The sequence below is a fragment of the Panthera leo genome, chromosome E2, assembly GCF_018350215.1.
Source record: "Panthera leo isolate Ple1 chromosome E2, P.leo_Ple1_pat1.1, whole genome shotgun sequence".
NCBI lineage: Eukaryota > Metazoa > Chordata > Mammalia > Carnivora > Felidae > Panthera > Panthera leo.
The window spans coordinates 14,469,263-14,492,271 of NC_056693.1; the positions used below are offsets into that span (position 1 = coordinate 14,469,263).

General features: G+C 48.2%; 1 protein-coding gene and 1 long non-coding RNA gene across 2 annotated transcripts; one reads left to right on the forward strand and one right to left on the reverse strand.

Moving 5' to 3' along the window:
* The first annotated feature begins 4,323 nt into the window (after nt 1-4,323).
* On the forward strand, nt 4,324-17,105 carry LOC122208589. The gene is made up of 4 exons (XR_006197294.1): nt 4,324-4,398; nt 5,034-5,092; nt 6,031-6,122; nt 16,867-17,105. It is a non-coding gene; the product is annotated as an uncharacterized LOC122208589 (long non-coding RNA).
* Nucleotides 12,847-21,707, reverse strand: PSMC4 (proteasome 26S subunit, ATPase 4). Its single transcript, XM_042919798.1, has 11 exons — nt 21,602-21,707; nt 20,694-20,792; nt 20,371-20,557; nt 18,343-18,489; nt 18,145-18,254; nt 17,955-18,048; nt 13,993-14,160; nt 13,833-13,909; nt 13,521-13,689; nt 13,269-13,324; nt 12,847-13,092 (listed from the first exon to the last, which is right to left on the reverse strand). The coding sequence occupies exons 1-11, from the start codon at nt 21,635-21,637 to the stop codon at nt 12,979-12,981; spliced, it is 1,257 nt and encodes a 418-aa protein (XP_042775732.1). The 5' UTR covers nt 21,638-21,707; the 3' UTR covers nt 12,847-12,978.
* Between the last annotated feature and the right edge of the window lie 1,302 nt (nt 21,708-23,009).

The following is a 23,009-nucleotide window of genomic DNA, read 5'->3' on the forward strand; positions in this document are numbered from 1 at the left end:
CAACCCTCAGTTTGTTCTCCATATTTATGAGTCTCTTCTGTTTTGTCCCTGTCCCTGTTTTTATATTATTTTTGTTTCCATTCCCTTATGTTCATCTGTTTTGTGTCTTAAAGTCCTCATATGAGTGAAATCATATGATTCTTTGTCTTTCTCTGACTGACTAATTTCACTTAGCATAATACCCACCAGTTCCATCCATGTAGTTGCAAATGGCAAGATTTCATTCTTTTTGATTGTTGAGTAGTACTCCATTGTATATATATACCGCATTTTCTTTATCCATTCATCCATCGATGGACATTTGGGCTCTTTCCATACTTTGGCTATTGTTGATTCATTTTTTACTTTTAAGTTTTTTCCAGCCTTGGGTCATAATTGACATATAACACTGAGTAGGTTAAGGTGTACAAAATAGTGATTCCATATATGTATATATTGCTAAATGATTACCATAATAAGCTAACACATCTGTCACCTCACAATAGTTACCTTTTTGTGTGTGATGAAAACTTTTAAGATCTACTCCCTTAGCAACTTTGAGGTATATGATATAGTATTATTAACTAGTCACAATGCTATACATTACATCCCTAGAACTTATTTATCTTTTAAGTGGAAATTTGTACCCTTTCACCACCTTTGCCCATCCCCCAGCCCCACCCCTACCACTGGCAAGCCACCAATCTGTTCTCTGTATCTGAGTTCCAGGTGTTTTTGAATTCTACATGTGAGTGAGATCATACAGTATTTATCTTTATTTGACCTACTTCAGTTAGCATAATGCCCTCAAAGTTTATATGTGTTAAAAATGGCAGGATTCCCTTATTTTTTATGGCTGAATAATATTCCATATGATATATAATATTCCAATACGAAATACCACGTTTTCTTTATCCCTCCATCCAATGATGGATGAATAGATCATTTCCACTTCTTGGCTATTGTAAATGTAATGCACATGAGAGTGCTGATACCTCTTCAAGATAGTGATTGATTGATTGATTGATTGATTTTTGGATACATACCCAGAGTGCTGATACCTCTTCAAGATAGTGATTTATTTATTTATTTATTTATTTATTTATTTATTTATTTATTTATTTTTGGATACATACCCAGAAGTGGAATTGCTGGATTGTGTAGTAGTTCTAGTTTTAATTTTTTAAAGAATCTCCTTGGGACTCCTGGGTGGCTCAGTTGGTTAAGCGTCTGATTTCAGCTCAGGTCATGATCTCACAGTTCATGGGTTGGAGTCCCGCTACAGGCTCTGTGCTGACAGCTCAGAGCCTGGAGCCTGCTTTGGCTTCTGCGTTTCCCTCTCTGTTCCTCCCCTGCTTGCTCTCTCTCTCTCTCTCTCTCTCTCTCTCAAAAAATAAAATAAACAACAAAAAAGAACCTTACTGTTTGTCAGATTGGGTGTACCAGTTTACACTTCCACCAGTTGTGAATGAAGATTCCTTTCTTCTGCACCCTTACCATCCCTTGTTATCTCTTGCCTTTTTTATTATAGTCATTATAATAGGGGTGAGGTAATATCTCATTGTGGTTTTGATTTGCATTTCCCTGATGATTAGTGATATCGAGCACCTTTTTCATGTATCTGTTGACCATTTGAACATCTTTGGGAAAATGTCTTCAGGTTCTTGGACCATTTTTAAATTTGATTATTGGGGGATTTTTTTTTCGTTATTGAGTTGCATGAGTTCCATATGTGGTTTGCAAATTTATTCTTCCTCCATAAGTTGCCTTTTCATTTTTTTAATCTCGTTTATTTTTCTGTGCAAAAGCTTTTTAGTTTGATGTAGTCTCCCTTAATTTATTTTTGCTTTTGTTACTTGAACTTTATATGTCATATGTAAAAAATCATTGCCAGAGCTTTTTGCCAGTGTTTTCTTCTCGGAGCTTTATGGTTTCAGGTGTTAATATTTAATTCGTTAATCCATTTTGAGTTACTCGTGAGTGATATAAGAAAGGGGTCTACTTTCATTCTTTGGCATGTGAATATCCAATTTCCCCCGCAGCCTTTATTGAAGAGACTGCCTTTTATTTATTGAGTATTCTTGGCTTTGTTGTCAGGTATTAATTGACTATGTATATATGGGTTTGTTTCTGGGCTCTCAATTCTGTCCCATTGATCTATGGGTCTGGTTTTATACTGATACCTTACTGTTTTGGTTACTATAGCTTTGTAATATAGTTTGAAATCAGGAAATGTTATATCTCTAGCTTTATTCTTCTGTGTCAGGATTGCTTTGGCTCTTCCAGGTCTTTTGATTTAAGGTCTATTTTGTCTGATATTAGTATAGTCACACTTACTCTCTTTTGGTCCTTTTTGCATGGAATATTATTTTCCCATACTTTCAACCTGTTTGTGAGTTTTGAGCTCATGTAGTTGGATCATGTGTTCTTTATCCATTCTGCCAATCACTGTCTTTTGATTGGAAGAGTTTAACCCATTTACATTTAAAGTAATTACTGATAAGGAGAGACTTCTATCATTGTGCTATTTGTTTTATGTATGCTTTATGAATTTTTCCCCTCACTTCCTACATTACTCTTTTGTGTTTAGTTGACTTTGGCGGGGGGTGGGGGGGAGTAGTGAAATGTTTAAATTCTTATTTTCTTTTGTGTATAGTGTCTTTGTAGTTACCATGGGGATTATATTTAACATCCTAGTTTTAATCTATACCAGTTTAATTTCAATAACGTATAAAAATTCTGCCCCTTTACAGCTCTGTATCTGCCTCTTTGGGTTGTTGATGTCACATAATTATGTCTTTATACACTGTGTGCCCCAAAGTATAAGGTGGTAATCTTTTAATGTGGAAAGTTTCTTAATGTAGAAAAGACTTGGAGTAACAAACCAAAGTTACAGTAACATTAGATGTCCTGTTATTCCCAGCCTATTGATAGTGATGCTGTGGCCGAGAATGCCTGAGACACTTGCCCAAGCCCATAGTCCTTGTAGCAAGCCCTCCCAGACATTTCCCCTGCTGGGGCCAATGCTGTGGCTGGACCATCCCTTGTGGTTCTTATGATTGCAGAATATACCTCAGCAACGACCATCAGAGAACTTTGTTGAAGAACAGGTGTTATTACTCACAGATCCCAGATGGTAGTGCGTGGCATACCTGAAAGCCGCACAGTGAGGTTGTACCTATAGGGAGAGAGAGTGTAGACGTGGGGCTCTGCCTTTATTAGGAACAGAGGGGAGGGGAGGGTGTCTAGAGTTTCACAGATGTACTCCTTATTGGCTAATTTATTTTTTTTTAATTTGTTCAACGGTCATTTATTTTTGAGAGAGAGAGAGAGAATGTGTGTGTGTTGAGCGGGGGAGGGCAGAGAGACAGGGAGACACAGAATCCAAAGCAGGCTCCAGGCTCTGAAGTGCCAGCACAGAGCCCGGCGCGGGGCTCCAACCCACGAACTGCCAGATCATGAGCTGAGCTGAAGTCGGACACCTAACCAACAGCCCCCAGGCGCCCCTCCTTATTGGCTAATTTAAAGCCTTGGGTGGGAATTAAGGTACTGGAAGGGAGAAGCAAGGTTACCGAAATGGTCAATTATCTAGGTTCCGCAGGGCTTTCTGGAACTAGGCGCTTCATGAGTGAAGATGGCCCAGTCCCTTCTTTGGTTGTTTTGCTAGTACTTGTGTCAAAAAGCTGGCAATATTTCTATTATTTAGAATGGATGTCTTTTGAAATGGATGCCTCAGTGGTCAAAAGCTTAATGTCAGGTACTTATTCCTATGCTAGCTTTTACGCTAGTAATTGTGTGGGGTTTTTTTTTTTTTTTTAATGCATTAATCTTTTGGGGCGTCTGCGTGGCTCAGTCGGTTAAGCAACCGACTCTTGATTTTAGCTCGTCATGATCTCACAGTTCATGGGTTCTGGCCCCGCATGGGGTTTGCTGCTGTCATTGCGGAGCAAACTCTGTATCCTCTGTCCCTCTCTCTCTGCCCCTCCCCCGCTCGTGCTCTCTCGAGCGCGCTGTCACTTTCAAAAATAAATAAACATTTAAAAAATAATAATAATAAAATACACTCAGATAATCCCGTCAGGACTATCTCACAGGAAGAGACAGCCGAAATTCCGCCTGGTGGAGTTCGTTCCCACTCACACCCGCTCGGCCGCAGGGTCGTGCCTTCGGCCGTTCTGGGGGGACCCAGCGCCAGGGCGAGCAGCGAGGCTCCCCGAGCGCCGAGACCTAGGCGCGAGCACGCGTGGGTTTACCGCCGGGTCGCGAGACCTTGGCTGCGGCCGCGGGTTCTGCGCTTGCGCCTGCGCATTCGGAGCCCGGCGCTCTGGCCGCGGGAAGGTGTGTCCCGAAGCCCCGGGGCGGTGGTCGCGGAGGCTCCCGGGACTGGGATGGTGCGCCGTCGGTGGTTCCGCCCCCGCGGTGAGTTGGTGGCAGTCCGGGAAGGAGTCGGCTCTAGGTGAGGCTGGGGGGCGGACTCGTGGCGTGGAGCTGCCGCCTAGTGAGGAGCCCATGGCGCGTGGAGTCCAGAGCCTCACACCCGTGCGCGCGTGAGGACCGGAGGAGGGGGCTACGAAACCCATTGTGACCGGCAGTGTGTGTGTATGTGTGTGTGTGTGTGTGTGTGTGTGTGTGCGCGCGCGCGCGCGGCAACGCCGGCTGTGTGGTGTGTGTTACTGCCCCACGTCCCTGCTGCTTGCCCCGCAGCCCCGAGTGTCTGCACAGAGCACTGTGGGCACGTTTCCCCAAGAGGACAAACAGCCCTGGGATGAAGGTTCCGAGCAGGAAGGCAGAGGACTGGTCTTGGGGTGGGACTTTTAGAGCTAGAAGTGTGCCTGGGACGAACTCCGTGCAAGAAACGATGGGAGAGCCCCTACTTGGAGGCGCTGTGGGTGCAGCTACATTTTCCCGAACCACAGCGTTCCCATACCTGCAGCCGCCCTCTCACATGTGGTTGTGTGGGTGACGTCAGGGCAGATGTGGCCCTGCAGGGGGATTTTCTTAGTCTGCACGACTCTAACAAAGGCCTGGCGTCTCAAGGTTTCCTTCTTCCCCAGCCCTGCCATTCTCCAAACGAAGGAGGAAAAGTGGTTGTACATCCGAAAGTCCAGCTCAGGTGAGTTTGTTTCCTCTTTGTTTATAAACAAACACGCTTTTGTTTTTAGTAACGTTTGCTTTTCTTTTCCCAAATTGCCCGACGGCTCATCCTAGGCCCGCCTTCCCAGTGAAAGACGGGCCTTGCCCATGAGTCCCTCTCCTCACTGTCCCTCTGCCAGATACCCCTCTCCTCATCTTTCGTATCATTCCTCAGCATTCACTTTTTGTAATAGTAAGAAATGCCCACTCCGCGGTCTAGTTAAAGCTTTGTTTTACTGAGAGTAATGTTTAGATGGAATCATCTTCCATCTCCAAAACCTCAGTTTAAAAAGTAAGGCAAGGGGCGCCTGGGTGGCTCAGTCGGTTAAGCGTCCGACTTCAGCTCAGGTCATGATCTCGCAGTCCGTGAGTTCAAGCCCCGCATCAGGCTCTGTGCTGACAGCTCAGAGCCTGGAGCCTGTTTCGGATTCTGTGTCTCCCTCTCTTTCTGACCCTCCCCCGTTCATGCTCTGTCTCTCTCTGTCTCCAAAATAAAAAAGTGTTAAAAAAAAAAAAAAAAAAGGCAATATCAGAAGCGGTTTGACTGGCGTGAGTGAGAAATGACATGGTCATCTGCTTTTTTAAGGCTTTTGGGAGCAGGAATGTAATTGGAGGGCTTAGCGTGGAAATCTGTGTCATAAGAGGCAGGGATTTCCCCAACGAATCAATGGATTGAGATTTATATTGACAAAGATTTGTCATAAGACAACAAAAAGTACATATGAGTGAAGTAATATTCAGTGATGAACAGTAATACTCCAATTTTAAATTTCATATAAATTTCACTTACTAATATTTGGGATTGAGACATTTTACAAGGATTATATCCAAAGCGATATTTCTGTTGGTTACTCGGTGGAGAAGTAGAGGGAGAATCAAACGCTGCTTTGTCAGCTTTGACCAAATTTTATTATTTAGTCTGCAGATGCTTTTCACCTGATGTATGTCCACTTAAAGAAGAATCTTGGCAATATAAAGATCTCATATTGAAGAAGAATGTTCAAGAACTGGTAGGCTCTTTATAACGGTCCCACTGATTTCTATTCCCACATATGTCAAAACTGTTTGCTTCTAAGACTTAAAAATTCTTTTTAATTGGATATAGATCTATTATATACTTAAGATTGTGGGATTAATACTCACTTTTTGCAGTTAATCAGTTATATGCATGAGGGAATTACAAAGAAGAAAATTAAAATAGCCCCAGCATCATATTTTGGGGAGGTATATTTTAGCAAAACTTGTCTTTGCACCTGTACATATATGTGATGTGTATGTTTGTTTCTGCAGAATAGAAATTGTGCTAGTGGAACACAGGTCACAGAGACACTCCAACTCCTATTTAGAAAAGGTTGTTCTACCTAAGCAGAAGTTTCTTATACCTCTGAGGAAAGTGCCAGTGAGCCTCTCTATTTGATACCTGCTAGGTGTTTATACCTTTTAAGGTTTTATTTGATAAACCAACTAAGGATAATTATTATGGCAGTTTATCAAATAAAGTAGCTCTTCAAGATTATACTTTTTTTAAAGATTTTTTAAAATGCTTATTTATTTTTGAAAGGGAGGCAGAGCACGAGCGGGGGAGGGGCAGAGAGAGAGGGAGACACAGAATCTGAAGCAGGCTCCAGGCTCTGGGCTGTCAGCACACAGCCTGACGTGGGTCTTGAACTCACAAACTACGAGATCATGACCTGAGCCGAAGTCGGATGCTTAACTGACTGAGCTACCCTGGTGCCCCTACTTTTTTTAGATTTTTAAGGTTATTTTCACAACCTTATATCTATAGCCCGAGCAGGGTGAGGAGGGTGTTCACACAGGGGGTGGCCTGGTGCAGGGCGACAGAACTTACTAGGGGGCAGTTCAGTTGGTGGAATGGACCAGCATGGGGTGTCAACCTGATCAGGGTAAGGCGGGGTCCACACAGGAGGACTATGGGTATGAGATTTCAAAGCCCAAGCAGGGTGAAGAGGGCATCTGGATACGAGTACTGCCTGGCTTTGGGTGTCAGGGCCCAAATGGAGTTGGGCACACTCGTGCGGGCCAGGTAGGAGGTGCTGAGTGTCAGAACCCAATCCAAGTTGGGCGAGGAAAGCATCTGCAGGAGGGAGGGGGCCGGAGCAGCGATGGGAGTTTGTTACACACAGGGGGCCTGTCAAGCGAGTAAACACATTAAGAGGCACTGGAGCCGAGTTTCTCTCCCCGTCCCAGCAGGGAGTAACAGGTCTGGAAAGGGAGAAAATGAGAAGGGACCTTGTGACGTTAGGTTAACTAGACGTAATAGTATGAACTTAACAGTTTTCTATATGGGTAGGTAGAAAACATAGAAGCAGGCTCCGGTGGCCAGGCTCACTTCTGGGGCTGTTCCACTCTGCTGTTCCTTGCAAGCGCCCTGAGTCCCAGCGTCTGCCTGGCCTGATAATGTCACTGCTCGAGTAGGAGTTGGCATGCCGAGCGACTCTGCTTGGGCCTCCTGTCCTATCACATCAGACAGTATATACACCTTAAGATCCTAAAGATAAGGCAAAATATCCAAGTAATGTTTAGGGATGATTTGTGAGCGTGACTCAGAAAAATGATGCGGTCCATCAGGATGTTAAGCACCAACTTCTGGCTTCTTCATCCTCCTCCTCTTGCTCTGTGGCAGCCATGGAAGACAGCGTTTGCATAATCTGGGTTGGCCACGCTGTGATCCATGCCATCAGCACGTGGCTTCTGGTTTGTGCACACTGTGGTGACATGTGTCACGCTGCTGCATTGGTACTCTGTGACAATCGAGAGCCATCTGTAACTCCTTAGCAGTAACTGCCCGGTCATCTCATCTGAGATATGTTTACCAACCCTGGGGAGCACCCAAAGGAAACGTTACCAAGGAATCCGCGTGACCTGTAGACAGGTTGGAAATGATGGACAGGTGTCCAAAGTGTTGCTGTTTTCAGCCAGAGCGCACGCGCCTTTGCGGTAACTGCAGGGGACGCAATCCGCCATCACCGCCTGTGGGTGTGGGAATTTCTTTTTCAGTGGAAACACCCCCCCCCCCCGAATCTGGACAATGTTTACACACGTGTTCTATTTAGAAGTTGTTACGTTCTGTATTTATATTGTTTATATTGTGGGTACTTTTTGTGTTTTTTTTAACTTTTAAAAAATGTTTATTCTTGAGAAACAGAGACAGAGCATGAGCAGGGGAGGGGCAGAGAGAGAGGGAGACACAGAATCCGAAGCAGGCACCAGGCTCTGAGCTGTCAGCACAGAGCCCGATGTGGGGCTCAAACCCATGAATTGTAGATCATGACCTGAGGTGAAGTTGGACAATCAACCCACTGAGCCACCCAGGCGCTCCTGTGTTATTTTTTTACAATTAAAAACAAACAAAACTATTTACATGTAGTGACATTTTTTTCTTCTCCCAGTCTTTGCAAAGTGGAACACAGAAAAGATATATGTGCAGGAAAACACTTGCTTTAAACACTCTAGGGTGCCTAGGTGGCTCAAGCATCTGACTCTTGATTTCAGCTCAGGTCATGATGCCAGGGTCATGGGATCGAGCCCCGTGTTGGGCTCCACAGTGAGCATGATCCTGCTTGAAATTCTCTCTCTCCTTCTGCCACAACCCCCCCCCCCCCCGCCTAAAAAATAAAAAACAAAAAACCACTTCTAAGATGGAAGAACACCCAGGCTGGTCAGCAAACCAGCCTTTTCCCCTCTTGACCCAGTAGCATGTAACTGAGCATGGAAAAAGCAGCTGCTGGTGTCCAGGAACCATCTGACAACTACAGGTAGGCCTCGGTGGCATAAAGCTGTCCCGGCGCTCACAGTTAGGCCACATTATTCTCCTGGTGCACATAAGCAATCTCCTAGAACACCAACATCAAGGTCACTCTGAGACCATAACGAGAGATGGAACAAGGCCACTTCATCATTTTGTCTAAGCTCAGACAAACCAGGTCACAAAACAGACCAAATACCCCCTCTCCCAGCTAATGGGAGTGGCCGCTACTTCTCACCCAGTACAGCTTCAGCCTCACCCTGGTCTGCCTTCACTGCAGCTAATGTCCCACCCTAATAAAATTCCTCTTGTATCCTGATAGCCTCAAATCCAGAGCGAAGCCCCGCTTCCTGAAGCCCTCCCCAAGGTGTGTCTTTTCTGTCACCCTCTTTCTAAGACGCCGCACAGCTCCCCATGGTGTGTGTTCTCCCTCATAATGAGTGCTAAACCCAGAATTTTCGACTACGGGTGTGTTCCTAGGGGTCTCTGGCTGGACAGCACAGGCAATAAATGCAGTTAATCATGGCATTATTGTGGCGGCTTTTACTCTCAGTGGTCTTGGCTTATGCTCCCTTTCAAAATGCAGAAAGTAATTTTGAAATGCGGAACTGTGGTCAGCAGGCCTCGGACCCCTCGAGGAATGGGGGTAACCAAGGTCACTCTTCACTAGTCATTTGGGGTCATTTCACCTGAAGGAAATGGAGAAAGGCCCTGTAAAAGCATCATATGGATGAAAAAGAAACATGGTCTTCACTTTCTGGGATCTCCACATCTTCTCAAAGATACTCCAGGAACTTGAAGTTGGATGGGCGGTCAGGGAAATGTAAAAATGAGAACATTAGCAAACCTATCCTGATCATCTTCCAGATTCCTAATTTTTCAAAAGCCACAAGGAAATGCCAACTTCCTCAAAGCAGAAAAAGTAGACCCCTTTATTAAAATATAACTTGGGGGTGGGGGGCGCCTGGGTGGCTCAGTCAGTTGGGCGTCTGACTTCAGCTCAGGTCAGGATCTCGTGGTTCGTGAGTTCGAGCCCCACATCGGGCTCTGTGCTGAGCACTCAGAGCCTGGAGGCTGCTTCGGATTCTGTGTCTCCCTCTCTCTCTGCCCATCCCCACTCATGCTCTGCCTCTCTCTGTCTCTCGAAAACTGAGTAAAGGTTAAAATATATATGTAACTTTGGAATTTACCTAATGGGCCTCCCTTCTGCACTGCCAGGTCTTTGACCACAGGGACTGAATCTGCATCATCCCTGAAATCCCGGTCACTCCCGCCAGATGGCAGTGTTGGGGTGTTGAGCGAACAGTTCTCAACAGCAGCAAAATAAGACAAACCTCCAGACTGCAGGCCTGTTGAGGGCACAGTCTGTCACGTGGACTCAGGGAGAGACTATCTTGCAAGAGGAGAAGCTTTCATGAAGGATTTGGGTTTTCTGTCTCGCCCTGCTAGCGCTTTATGCTGTCCACATGATGTGCATGATTTCACATGCTCCTCTCACCGTCCCTCGGTCTTGGGTGTTATGCCCATTTAACTGATGAGGACCACGAGTGACAGAACTTAAGGCAGATGCTTCGAGTCGCACCACCACCCGATGGGATGGAAGCAGGAACCCGCAATTGTGACTCCCAAGAAGGGTACTCCGTTCAGATTGTGGCAGTATCCCCTCCACCGCACCCCCCCCCCCCCCCCCCCGGCCCTGCCCCGTTATTTTCTTTGCTGTCATTTCTGGGGCACTTGGCTTTGTTGTTTCCAATTTCTTTGCCCTTTATCACTGATGTTTTGGGTGCGTTCTGTCACTTCTGCGATTTCCCTCCCTTACCTTCTCGCTTCCAAGTTATTTCCTGCCTTGTACAATCCCCATTTTTTTTCCCTTGGTTTTTTTAAATTTCAGTGTTTTAATTTTTTTGAGAGTGTGCAGGCGTGCCAGTGGGGGAGAGGCAGAGAGGAAGGCAGAGGATGCAAATCAGGCTCTGTGCTGACAACAGAGAGCCTGATGCAGGGCTCAAACTCATGAGCCGGGAGATCATGACCTGAGCCAAAGTTGGACGCTCAACTGACTGAGCCACCTAGGCCCCCCCTGTCGGTTTTTAAGTACCTAATTTAAAAGGTTAAATATTGTATAAAGTGTGTATAAAGCGTGCCCATGGCACCCTCACCCCGTATTTCCCTACTTCCAGGAGTCAGCCGCTTCCCATCCTCTTGTCTTTTGAAATTTACTTCCATATTTCTAAATTCTATGCTTTTGTAAAATCATTAGTTTTAGGTATTAGCTGCTACCGAGCATGAAAGATGAGGACTTATGGTGTCTTAACCCATTCTCTCTTTTCTCCCATGCTGCCCGGTTTCCTCAGCAGAAATCCTTCAGCTGCCTGCCCGGGGCTCTCCCTGAATCCTGTCTTCCACACAGCAGCCCCCCTCTCATCCGAGCTCCAGGCCTGCCAGTCTGGGGACCCGCAGTCCAGCCTTTCCTGGAATAAACCTCCAGCCAGGCTGCAGGAGGGTCACGGGGCCTGGAAAAACAGCTCGTTCATTTACAGCTCCAGGGTCTAGGTGCACTTGGTGTAGGAGTTTGGATTTCTGTAGCCTTTCAGGTAGTGCCTGTTTTCCAGCCCTCACCTTCAGAACGTGGCACCTGTGACTTCTGAAGCGGGCATCTGTTTCTGGGTTCCGCTTCACGTCTGCTACGTTAACGAGCAGCTATCTGCCTCTTTCCGAAACCGTGTTGCTGCCAGATCCTCTCTCCTCCTGATCTTGTGAATGTACATCCTACTCTCTTATCACCTCTTATTTTAGTGAGGTCCCGGGGAGGAGAAGTTAACTTCCCTACTCAACCTGCAGTGGTCGTCTACAGAGGAATCACCCTCCGTCTCTTCAAGGACCTGTGACTACCATTTTTCCTTCTTCCTATCTCACTTCCAAATAGATACTGACATCCTGTATTTGTTCAAGAAATACTAAGTGAACGTCTACCATGCGTAAGCTCTGGGACTTGAACTGTGATCAAGCAGAGCACGGGCCTGGCGCCAGTGGGGTGCAGAAGGGTTCCCTCCCAGCTTGGGGCACCAGAGAGGGCTGTCCAGAGGGAGAGGTGTTCAAAGAGAGACCTCAAGAGACGGAGTTGGTCCAACCAAACACATTTGTGCTCCAGTAAGACCGTATGGAGTAGGGCCAGAGAGACTCACAAAACCCAGCCATCCAACCTCCTCCCATCAACCGTCATCCCTGCTCTTGGGGACTCTGCAGGGCTGTTTCCCTGTTCTTGATACTCCGAGTGTGAGGAAGGCAGGAATCATCAAAGACTCAAATGACTACCTACTCTAGGAAATGCAGGTGGGCAGGTGTGCAGAGGCTTTATTTTGTGGCCAAGGGCTGTGGTCTAAGGTCCAGTTTCTATCCCTTTCCTCCAATATTTTTAAATGTTTATTTTTGAGAAAGAGAGCACAAGCAAAGGAGGGGCAGAGAGAGGGAGACACAGAATCCAAATCAGGCTTCAGGCTCTGAGCTGTCAGCACAGAGCCTGATGTAGGGCTTGAACCCACGAACTGTGAGATCATGACCTGAGGTGAAGTCGGATGCTCAACCAACTGAGCCACCCAGGCGCCTCAATGTTTGTTTATTTTTGAGAGAGACCCAGTGTGAGTGGGGGAGGGGGAGCGAGAGAGAGAGGGAAATGCAGAATCTGAAGCAGGCTCCAACTGTCAGCACAGAGCCAGATGTGGGGCTCGAACCTATGAATTGTGAGATCATGACCTGAGCTGAAGTTGGACGCTTAACTGACTGAGCCACCCAGGTGCCCCTCCCCTTTCCCCAAATTTCTATAGTCATTTGGTTTGAATTCGTTGCTTCTCTCCCAAACTGTAACCCAGGACATGTACCTCACCCACTCATCTGTCAGGAGAGCAGGAGGGGACAGAACATCCTATTCCAGGCCCAGTTTTCTCCGAAAGAGTTAAACTTTTAGGAAGAAATTAAACAGATTCAATCTTGTATATTTACTGAGTAAACCAATCCCAGGTAAAGAAAAAAGAACACTAGGTTTTAGGACAGAGGCTGGGGAGGTGAGAGAAGTCTCCGGCCCCTGTGGTGGGGCGGGGGAGGGGTCACTTATAAAACTCATGCTCCTGTTCATCCTTCTTGATGACTGTCTTGTATGCTTTCTCGAAGTCCTTAGCCAGAACAATGTAGCGGTTCTCACGGACAGCCAACATTCCACTCTGTTGAGGAATGAGAGTTAGAAATCTACTCCCCAACCCTGTGATGGTGGAAGAAGAGGCAGGGCCCCAAGCCCTGGGGAGGCACTGAGGTACATGAGGACTGCAGCAGAATACTCTCAAAGAGGAAGGGTCCCCACATACCCCCTGCCCGGATCCAGGGAGAAACCCTCACTCACCTCCTGACAGATGGAGTTGATATCGGCTCCTGAAATCTTATCTGGTCGGGCCACATCTGCAACAGGTGAGTTAAGGCAACCATTCCCTGAACGAGGGGGTGAATGCCTGGAGCCAGAAGTCACCCTTGAGCTTTGTCACCACCCCCTTCCCTGGACCCTGGTCTCCCAACCTGTACAAGAAGGCAGAGGTGGAGATGAAGATCCGGTCCCCAACCCAGCTGGGACCATCCCCTCACTTCTAGAGCAGGATACAGTCTTCCAAGTCAACCTCCTCAGAGAGATTCATCTTGCTGGTGATAGTGGAGAAAATCAATCTCTTCTGGCGGCGGTCAGGGAGTGGAAATTCAATTTTACGATCAAGGCGTCCTGGCCGCAGCAGGGCAGGATCCAGAGTGTCTGCTCTGTTCGTGGCCATGATCACCTGGCATTGGGGACAGGCCAGCTGAGACCTCTGTCCCCACTACACCCTCTTTCCTGTCATGATACCTGCCCCCTTACATGCCAGCCACCACTCTTCCCGGATTCCCACACCACACCTCCCCTTGCCCATCTTGAACCCCAAACCTTGACGTTAACGTTCTGATCAAATCCGTCCATTTGATTCAGCAGCTCCAGCAGGATTCTCTGAACCTCCCTGTCAGCTGGAGAGTGTGCCACTTGGTCAGTCCAGGGCACCCCGTAAAAGGCTGCCCAAGATCCCAGGCCCTGATTAGGCATCACTCACCCCCCGTCTGGGCATCAAATCTCTTGGTGGCAATGGCGTCAATCTCATCTATGAAGATGATGGCAGGTGCGTTCTCCTTGGCCAGGCGGAACACGTCCCGGACCATGCGGGGGCCCTCGCCCAGGTATTTCTGTACAAACTCGGAGCCCACGACCCGGATAAACGCAGCTGATGGCAGGAAGACGAGGGTTAGATGAGGAAGGGCCTCCCACAGGGCCCATGCCGCTTACTGAAACCGAGAATTCCCTGCAGACAGCCGTTCCTGTGAACATTCACTCCAAGTGGCCAGGTTACTCTCTCGTGCCCCAGGGACTGGGTCTCAGATCCCGCTGGGAGGACCAGCCACCTGCTTGCACCCCATAGCAACCTAGCAGCCCATATCATGAATCCTACCACAGATGTGTCATTTTCTGGCCCAACATTTAAAAACCAGGACATTCTAAATAATAATAATGCATCTGTGCTTCAATATGCCATATAGGGGAGAGCAAGAGACACTCACAGAATCCAAGATAGAAAAAAATCTGGATTTCCAGAGTGTTGGAAAAATCAGAGAATAAAGACAGGTTGTCCGTACACTAAGGCATCGTACTGCCTCCCCAAGAGCTCAGAGTTCCATTTGGAGTTCCGTATGGAATGGGAAAAGACCCACTTTTGAATATCATGAAAGAACCAGGGACCTTGGGCACGTATTCTGGTATAATCAAGCGGCAACGTGGCTAAAGACAGGTTTGTTCTGGGCCTCTCCTTTTTTGACTTCTTAGAGTTTAACTTATTTGTTAATAAATGCACGTGGCTTTGTGTTGCCTGGAGCAACCCTCAGAACCCTCCTTCTGCCCACCACACGGGAGGGAGACCCGCAGTCTGTGACGCAGGCCTGGTGTTTTACGTCATAAACCAGGAGTCGTGCAAGTGGCGGTCCTGATCACACCACTTCTCTAATGCTGGCCATGCATGGCTGTTGGGGAACTGAAATGTGCCTGGTCCAAAATGAGACACGCTGTAACCGTGACATACTCAGAAGTCTTAGGTTTCAAAAGACTTTGTACAACAAAATGTAAAACATCTCAAGAAATGTCCCTCAATAAATGGCCAGATAAATAAAACACACTATATACATACAATGGAATATTATTTGGCCTTAAAAATGAATGATATTTTGATACCTGCTCCAACATGATGAGCCCTGAAGACAACAGGCTAAGTGAAAAAGCAAGTCTTAAGAAGACAAATGTAGGATTCATCTACTTACATGAGATAACCTACGAGAGCCAAATTCATAGTCACTAAGAACAAAGGTTACCAGGGGCTCGAGGGGCAAGGGGGTGTGGAGAAACAGGGGTATAGAGTTTCCGTTCAGGATGATGAACAAGTTCTGGAAATGGATACTGGTGGAGGCTGCACAACAGTGAATGCTCTCAATTCCACTGAATTATACACTTAAAAATTGGCTAGGGGCACCTGAGTGGCTCAGCTGGTTAAGCTTCTGACTTTGGCTCAGATCATGATCTCACGGTTTGTGAGTTCGAGCCTGTTATCAGGTTCTGTGCTGACAGCTCAGAGCCTGGAGGCTGCTTTGGATTCTGTGTCTCCCCCTCTCTCTGCCCCTCCCCTGCTCATGTTCTGTATCTCCTCTCTCTCAGAAATAAACATTAAAAAAAATTTTTTTTAAATTATTTTTAATGTTTATTTATTTCTGAGACAGAGAGAGACAGCATGAGTGGGGGAGAGGGAGACACAGAATTCGAAGCAGGCTCCAGGCTCTGAGCTGTCAGCACAGAGCCTGACGCGGGGCTCGAACTCACAAACCGTGAGATCATGACCTGAGCCGAAGTTGGTTGCTCAACCAACTGAGCCACCCAGGCGCCCCCCAAAAAATTTTTTTAAAATTACAGATGTAGCGTGCATATATTTCTATCAAACCCTGCCTGTCTAAAACCACCCCGCTCTCAGTACAACATGTAAACTCTCTGAGAGTAGTGCTAAGACTATATTCACACCCTTTCTGATCTCCTCAGCCTCACCTCCTAGACCTGCCAAGCACAGCCCTCCTACAAACATTCGCTGAGCAACTACCACAGTTCAGTTACTGGGCAGGCACTGGAAATGCAGAAACACACAAATGTATAAGGCCCGTGCCCTCCTGGAGTTTGGTCATGGTCCACTCATGACGCTAAATAAAAAGTGCTTTCCTGTCCCAGGCCTTTGCACATACCATTCCCTGTGCTTGGATGCCCTCTCCCAACGGTGTGCCTGCCAAATCACTTACACCTCGCTTCCTCTGGGAACCCTTACCTAAGAGGCCTGGGCAGCATGGGCCGGCGCGCCCTCCCGTTAGGGCAAGCCCACTACCTTCCCTGCTTCTCCGGGGTATTTGCTACTCTGCAGACTGTTCCCATTCTACCTCACCTCCGACTGTGAGCCCCCTCCCTCACTCGCTTCAGCTGCAGGGGCCTCCCTGTTATTCCTGCCTCACCAGATATTCCCTCAGCCTGATACAGTTCCTCCCCTGGACCTTCCTGTGATTCGCTCCCTCAGGTCTTCCGGGTCTTTGTGTAAAGGTCACCTCATAGAAAGTCTTCCCTGACCAAGCCCCAGCTCTGGCATAAAAGGCTGCAGCCCCTGTTACTCTCTCTCCCCTTGTCCTGCTTCATCTCAGCACGCATTCAGCACCATGGGATATATAATCTATTCACTTGTGTATCTGTTTAAGTACTTCCCTCAACTAAGGCATCACCTCCATGAAGAAAGGAGGCTTTGTTCCGTTCGCTGCCACATCTCCTGCACCTAGAACACAGCGTGGCACGCACCAGGCGCTCAATAAACGTTAACCGAATGACCGAGTTCTAAGTGTTTCTTTTTCTCTTTCCTCAGCCATAGTGGGAGATTCTCCAACACACGGGACATGTCTGATTCATCACTGTATCCATGCTCCGGGCCCGGGAGAGCAGAGGTCCAATGAACTGCTGAGCAAAGGAGCGATCGTGACAATGGCTATCATTTACTGTCCACTCTCTACGTGCCAGGTATGGTTCTAGAAGCTTTATATTGATTCAATCTTCTGAATAACCCAGACAAATACGAAATGGGAGTCACAGAGAGGCTAACTTATTGAGCAGTTACATAAACTACCTTACATAAGCAGTTGTAGGGGAGCCAGATTGCAAACCCAGTCAGCCTGGCCCAGAAAACACTGCTTAACTACGGCCTTCTACCAGCCTCTGGTTCACACATGGTAAGATTTTAAGATGTGCCGAGCCCTATCTTTAGGCTTTACAAACAGTAATATAGTGACTTTAGGACGTTTTTGTCTGGAACCTACAATAAAAAATACATGGGGGGTGGGGGGCGCCTGGGTGGCTCAGTACGTTAAGCATCCAAGTTCGGCTCAGACCATGATCTCAGTTTGAGTTCAAGCCCCACATCGGACTCCATGCTATCAGCACAGAGCCTGCTTCAGATCCCCTGTCTCCCTCTCTCTGCTCCTCCCCTGCTTGCTCACATGCTCTCTCTTAAAAATAAACATCGAAAAAAAAAAAGAAATACGTATATAAACAACCACAAGCATGTGTGTGTGTGTGTACTACAAGTTTCACAAATCTGAGCTCTTACTATGTGGGATGGACTCTGATGTTTTGTTTCATTTTTTGAAATGCTGGTTACACCCATGAATCTGAAGTCACGATTACTCATGGGTCACAACCCACTGTAGGAAAAACACTGCATTATTTCATTTCTCACAGTAACACTGTGAAGAGTCTTCTACAGATAAGGAAACTGAGGTATGAGGATATAAAGTCACCTCCCAGGACGGCACAGCCAGTAAGAGGCACACGGGGGCTTTGACCCCACAGCCCCTGTTCTTAATCACCATGCCACTTCCTGGGGAAGATGAGAAAGCAGGGAGCAAGGTCAGAAGAGCCCAGAAGGTCAAGGCTCTGGAGAAGCGCTGAGAGGCTCACCTGTCGTGTGATGAGCCACAGCCTTCGCCAGCATGGTCTTCCCGCAGCCAGGTGGGCCATACATGAGGACGCCTCGGGGAGGGTCGATGCCGATCTGAAACACAGAGGCGAAGAAGGACGAGCCAGGGAGTCCCATCACCAGCTCAATACAGTGGGGCCTCTCCCTTCCCTGCCCCTCCCAGCTCCGCACCTGCTTATACAGCTCGAAGTGTGTAAGCGGGAGCTCCACAGCCTCCCGCACCTCCTGCTTCTGGATGTCCATGCCCCCGATGTCTGCATACATCACATCTGGCTTCTGGTCTGGTGGGAGAGCAGAGCTGGGGCTCTCAGCCTGGCTCCCAGCGTCCCTTAGGACCCGCCCCCAGCCCTGGGCTCCCCTCCCCCACACCTGAGGTGAGCATCATGATGCTGCTGTCAGCCTCAGGAGGCAGCACGTCCACCAGGGCATTGCTGTGCTTGTGCAGGGCCACCGAGGCGTTAGGCTTGAGCAGCTCCCGATCAATGGTGCTCAGGATGCGCACGTAGTAGTTGGAGCCTTTGGGAGACAGGAAGAAGAGGGGAAAATGAGAAGTGCCAGAACCTTAAAACCGTGTCCCCACCCCTCACGGTCGTACATTCCAGGCCACCGGTATCTCTCACTCAGACCCTGCCTGGGCCTCCTGGCCACTGGCCTCCTCCGGTCCATCCCCACGTTCACAATGACAACTTCTCTGCCGTTCTATAGCCCTGACTCCCTCTCAAGCTTCAGCCCGAGGTGACCAGCGGCCTCCTGGAATGCCTCCCCCTGCATGACCCTAGGGTGTCTGTCACTCACTGTGTCCCAATGTGTTCTCAGGATCTTCTCCCAAATTGTGCTGCTCTTCCTGGGTCTCTGTCTCAGGGAGGCCCACAGTCCTTGGTCCCCGGCCAGAGTCCCAAACCTCATCCTAGATCTTTCTCCCCTTCTCTCCATTGTCCATCAGTCACTATGATCTTCCATTCAGCCTCCAGAACGTCTCCAACCATCTCCTCTCCTCCCCTTGGACCCTGCCTGATTCACCCTTCTAGGTCTCTGCACCAGACCTCCCTGCTCGCCCAGCCTCGGGTTCCTCTCTCCCATCCACATTCTCCTTCTACGGTGCTGATGCACACCCCTGTCCAGTGTCAGTCTCTCTCCTGACCTTCAGACCTGGCTGTCTAGCAGCCTCCTGGACCCCTCCCTGCAACATCCTAGACTGCCTGCACGGTCTCCCTCCAAACCTACTCCTCTGCCCATGTTGACATCTCAGGAATAGCCCTACAGTCCCCCAAGTCCTACAGGTCAAACACACAAGCCTCATCCTGGGCGACTCCCTCCCTTCACCACCTCGCCTCCAGCCCATCAGTTCAATTCCAGGCCCAGTCAGCCACCTCTCCCCACCGTTACGAGAACATGGCTCAGTCCAAAGGAGCAGAGGCCAGAAACAGAAAGAGATGGGTAACACACAGAGACAACAACCATCATGAGGGCAGGGCCTAAGCCCATGCTAATAACAGCAGCTACTGTATACCGAGTCCTACCAGAGCCCAATCTCTTCCCACTTCACCCATGGTTTCAAATGGCAGGTCCCAACCCAGTAACGGTCATGAAATCAACTGAGAGGGTCATATCCAGAACATAGTTTGAAACAAAAGCAGGCTAGAACAGAATGGAAAACATCAGAGTATATTGCACATAGTAAGGGTAAACAGCATTTGATGAAATTTCCAGTATATCTGTAATATATGTATTACATACACATAGATAATATATATATAGTATATATACATATGCATATTCAACGTATATGTAGTATATATATGTAGTGTATATATGTATAACAGTTGACTCTTGAACCATGCAGGGGTTAAGGGCACTGACTCCCCGTGCATCTGAAAAATCCATGTATAACTTTTGACTCCCCACAAAGCTAACTACTAATAGCCCACTGTTGACCAGAAGCCTTACCAATACCATAAGCAGTCAATTAACACGTGTTTGGTATGTTTTGCATATTATATACTGTATTCTCACAATAAAGTAAACTAGCAAAAAAAATATTAAGCAAATCATTAGGAAAAGAAAATACATTTATAGTACTACACTGTATTTACCCAAAAACTCCACGTATTAGGAGACCCATCCAGTTCAAACCTGTGTTGTTCAAAAGTCAACTGTACACGTATGTACACACACATACACACACACACAAAATACACGCATACGTACGTGTAGAGAAAGAATGTAAGATATATGTCTACCTTCATATCAGAGTTTGAAAAACACCATTACCCTCTCTTGCCTTGTTTGCTCTTCTAAGATCCTAGCACAATTCCCGGTCCGTGGCAGGAAACAGTTGACAGACGCTGAATGAACAGATGAGTGAATGAGAGGCCCCCTGCCCACCCACCCACGCACCTGTGGTGGAGCCCACAATGGCTGTATTCTGATCCACAGCCTCCAGAAACTGCCCAATGACCAGTGGGATGCTTTGGATTCGCTTCACCTCCTCCTGGGCATGGAGGAATTCCTTCTTCAGGTTCTTCTGCTCATCCTTGATGTATTCCTCCTGCACCTCCAGGAACTCCAGCTCTTGCTGCAGCTTCTGTGAGTGGAGAGGGGAAAGGTGGAGGGTTGGCTCCACGCCCTGCTAAGTGAGGCGGCAGTGGAAGGTTGTGGGGTGGAGGAAGAGTATGGGATGCTGGGACCCTGTGCAGGGTCCGGCTTGGGATTGAATGTACCTTGTAGCGGCTGTACAGGTCCTCCAGGTCCTCAGGCTCCGGCCCCAGGAAGGAAAGGCCAGTCTGGGGCCGAGACACAGACAGTGCTGGGATCTCATCCTAGAACAAAGGAGAAAACTCAAGTTGGAGGAAGAAAGAATACAGAGCATCCTCCCCACTTCATCATGAACCACTCAGCCCCTAACCGGCTCCTGACATCATTCAGCCCCTCTAAACAGACCCTGCAAACGTCTCAGCCCCCTAAAAAGGCTCCTAATGTCACCTAGCTCCTAACAGGGCTCTTATGTCAACTAGCCCTCCGAAAACATATTTTATTAACACGTGCCACTTGTAACATACCCCCAATGTCGCCAGACTCCCAACTAGAGCCTAAATGTCACAACCACTCCTTACCAGCTCCCAATGCTCTTCAACCCCCCTCAACAGGTTCCTAGTGTCACATGGCTAGCTCAATATAGGTTGTTAATGTCACCATGCTTTCAAACATTCTTTTATCATCCAGTTCCCTAGGAAGGCCCCAAACCACAGATTTTACTTAGCCTCCGAACATCGGTTAGCTCCCAGCCCAACTTCAGACATCATTCGGCCCACGGCCGCGTCCCATCTATCACTCACACCCAGACACAGCCCCAGCTTCGCTAGGCCATCGGTCACTAAGCACTTCTAGCTAGTCCTCGAAATCATTCCGTGCCAAGGAACCTCTAACGTCACTCATTCCTGTAGCCGCGCTTTCTGCGCCTTACTGCCCCCCTAACATCATTCAGTCACCGAGCCAGGCCTCGGGGCAGCACAGAGCTCTCCACCGAAGGATCCCAAATCACCCTGACCCGGGCCGGAATTCCCGAAGTCACTCAGCACCCCACTCAGGTCGGCCTCACCCTCTCCCCGCGAGCCAGGCCCCACCAGACCTGAGCTTTCTCTACCAAGATGCCTATCTCCTCCATAGTGACCAAGCCGGCCTCTGTGCGGCCCAGCCAGATCTAGTCACCGCTTCCGCTGACGCTACCGGAAGACTAGGACCTCAGTGGATTCTGGGAAACGTAGTTTAAGACTTCGCTAGAGCGGGCTGGATAGGCCGCAAAGGATGGAGGGAAGGGAAGATTTCGTCCTGAGCTCCGCCCCCAAGGCTTGCACCGCGCGCTCTAGGGACAGGGGTTTAGGGCGGTGCGCGTGCGCAGTAGCGCGTGGTGGCACCATTTCGGGCGGCATCTGCGCTGGGGTTTTCTCGGCAGTAGGCGGCGCTGCTTCATTGCTTTATCAATCAAGGAACTCGCAAATCTGTCTCCTCGATCTCATTTAGTGAAAGGGCTGGAGATGTTTTGGGCGGCGTTCCCCAGAGGGGTTCCTTTAGGTGTCTCAACGTGAGCTGCGCCAGAGGATTCCACCACCCCCCCTCCCGACCCCCAGAGCGACTCCTCACTGGGATCCACCCTGGGAGTTGATGTGACGTGGGCCGGGAGCAAAGGGTGGAGAAAGAATTCTTGAGACGTTTTCAGTGGGAAGGGTGCTTTATTTAAAGCACAGTGCCAGGACCCGTACGGGAAGAGCTGCACTTGTGTTTGTGAGAAATGACTGATTAAATACTTTATAGTTTGGGGCGGGATGGTGGTGCTAAGGATAGAGTAAGTCGGTAAGGAATTTGGAAGTAAAGCGTTCAGGGCGCTAGCTGCTGCTAAGATAAGGCTGTTTACTACCCTCTAGTAAAACATCAGTCTTGAGGCCCTTCAGTTGTGTATCAGTGGGCCATATGCTCAGGATCTAATTGCACATAGATCTTGGGGAGTGCTTAAAGCTATCAGGGAAAGTGACACTAACGAGCAAAATTGTAACACAGCTTTGGTAAAGGAAGTCCTTGAGAGAGCTGGAGGAATGTTACTATCTGTGAGCCTCGGGAATTCTGCTTGGAGACTGCGAGCCTCCGCAAAGTCTGGCCTTTGTTTCTTTTTACTCCAGTGCGGGGTGAGGAGCCCCAAGCCCGCATTACCCTTAGCGAATCAGGTAGAAACGACGCAGGCATCTGGGCTGGAGAGGATGAGGCAGCAGTGCGGGAGTTGCGTCCCGTGGGACACTTGCAGACCTGTGCGAGGCCCTGTGCCTAAGTCCTGGGTGCCTCAACTCGTTGAATCTGAACAGGCATTATGTTCCCTTTTACAGAGAAGGAAATAGGCTCAGAGCTATGAAGCTGCTTGCTGGTCACAAGAGTCCTCAGATCTGTCTGTCCCCAGACAGGGGATACACACTGGCCAGTGGGGATACACTCACACAGTGTTTGTTAAGTAAATTGTTTTATTGAAATATAAATACAGCGAAGTGTAC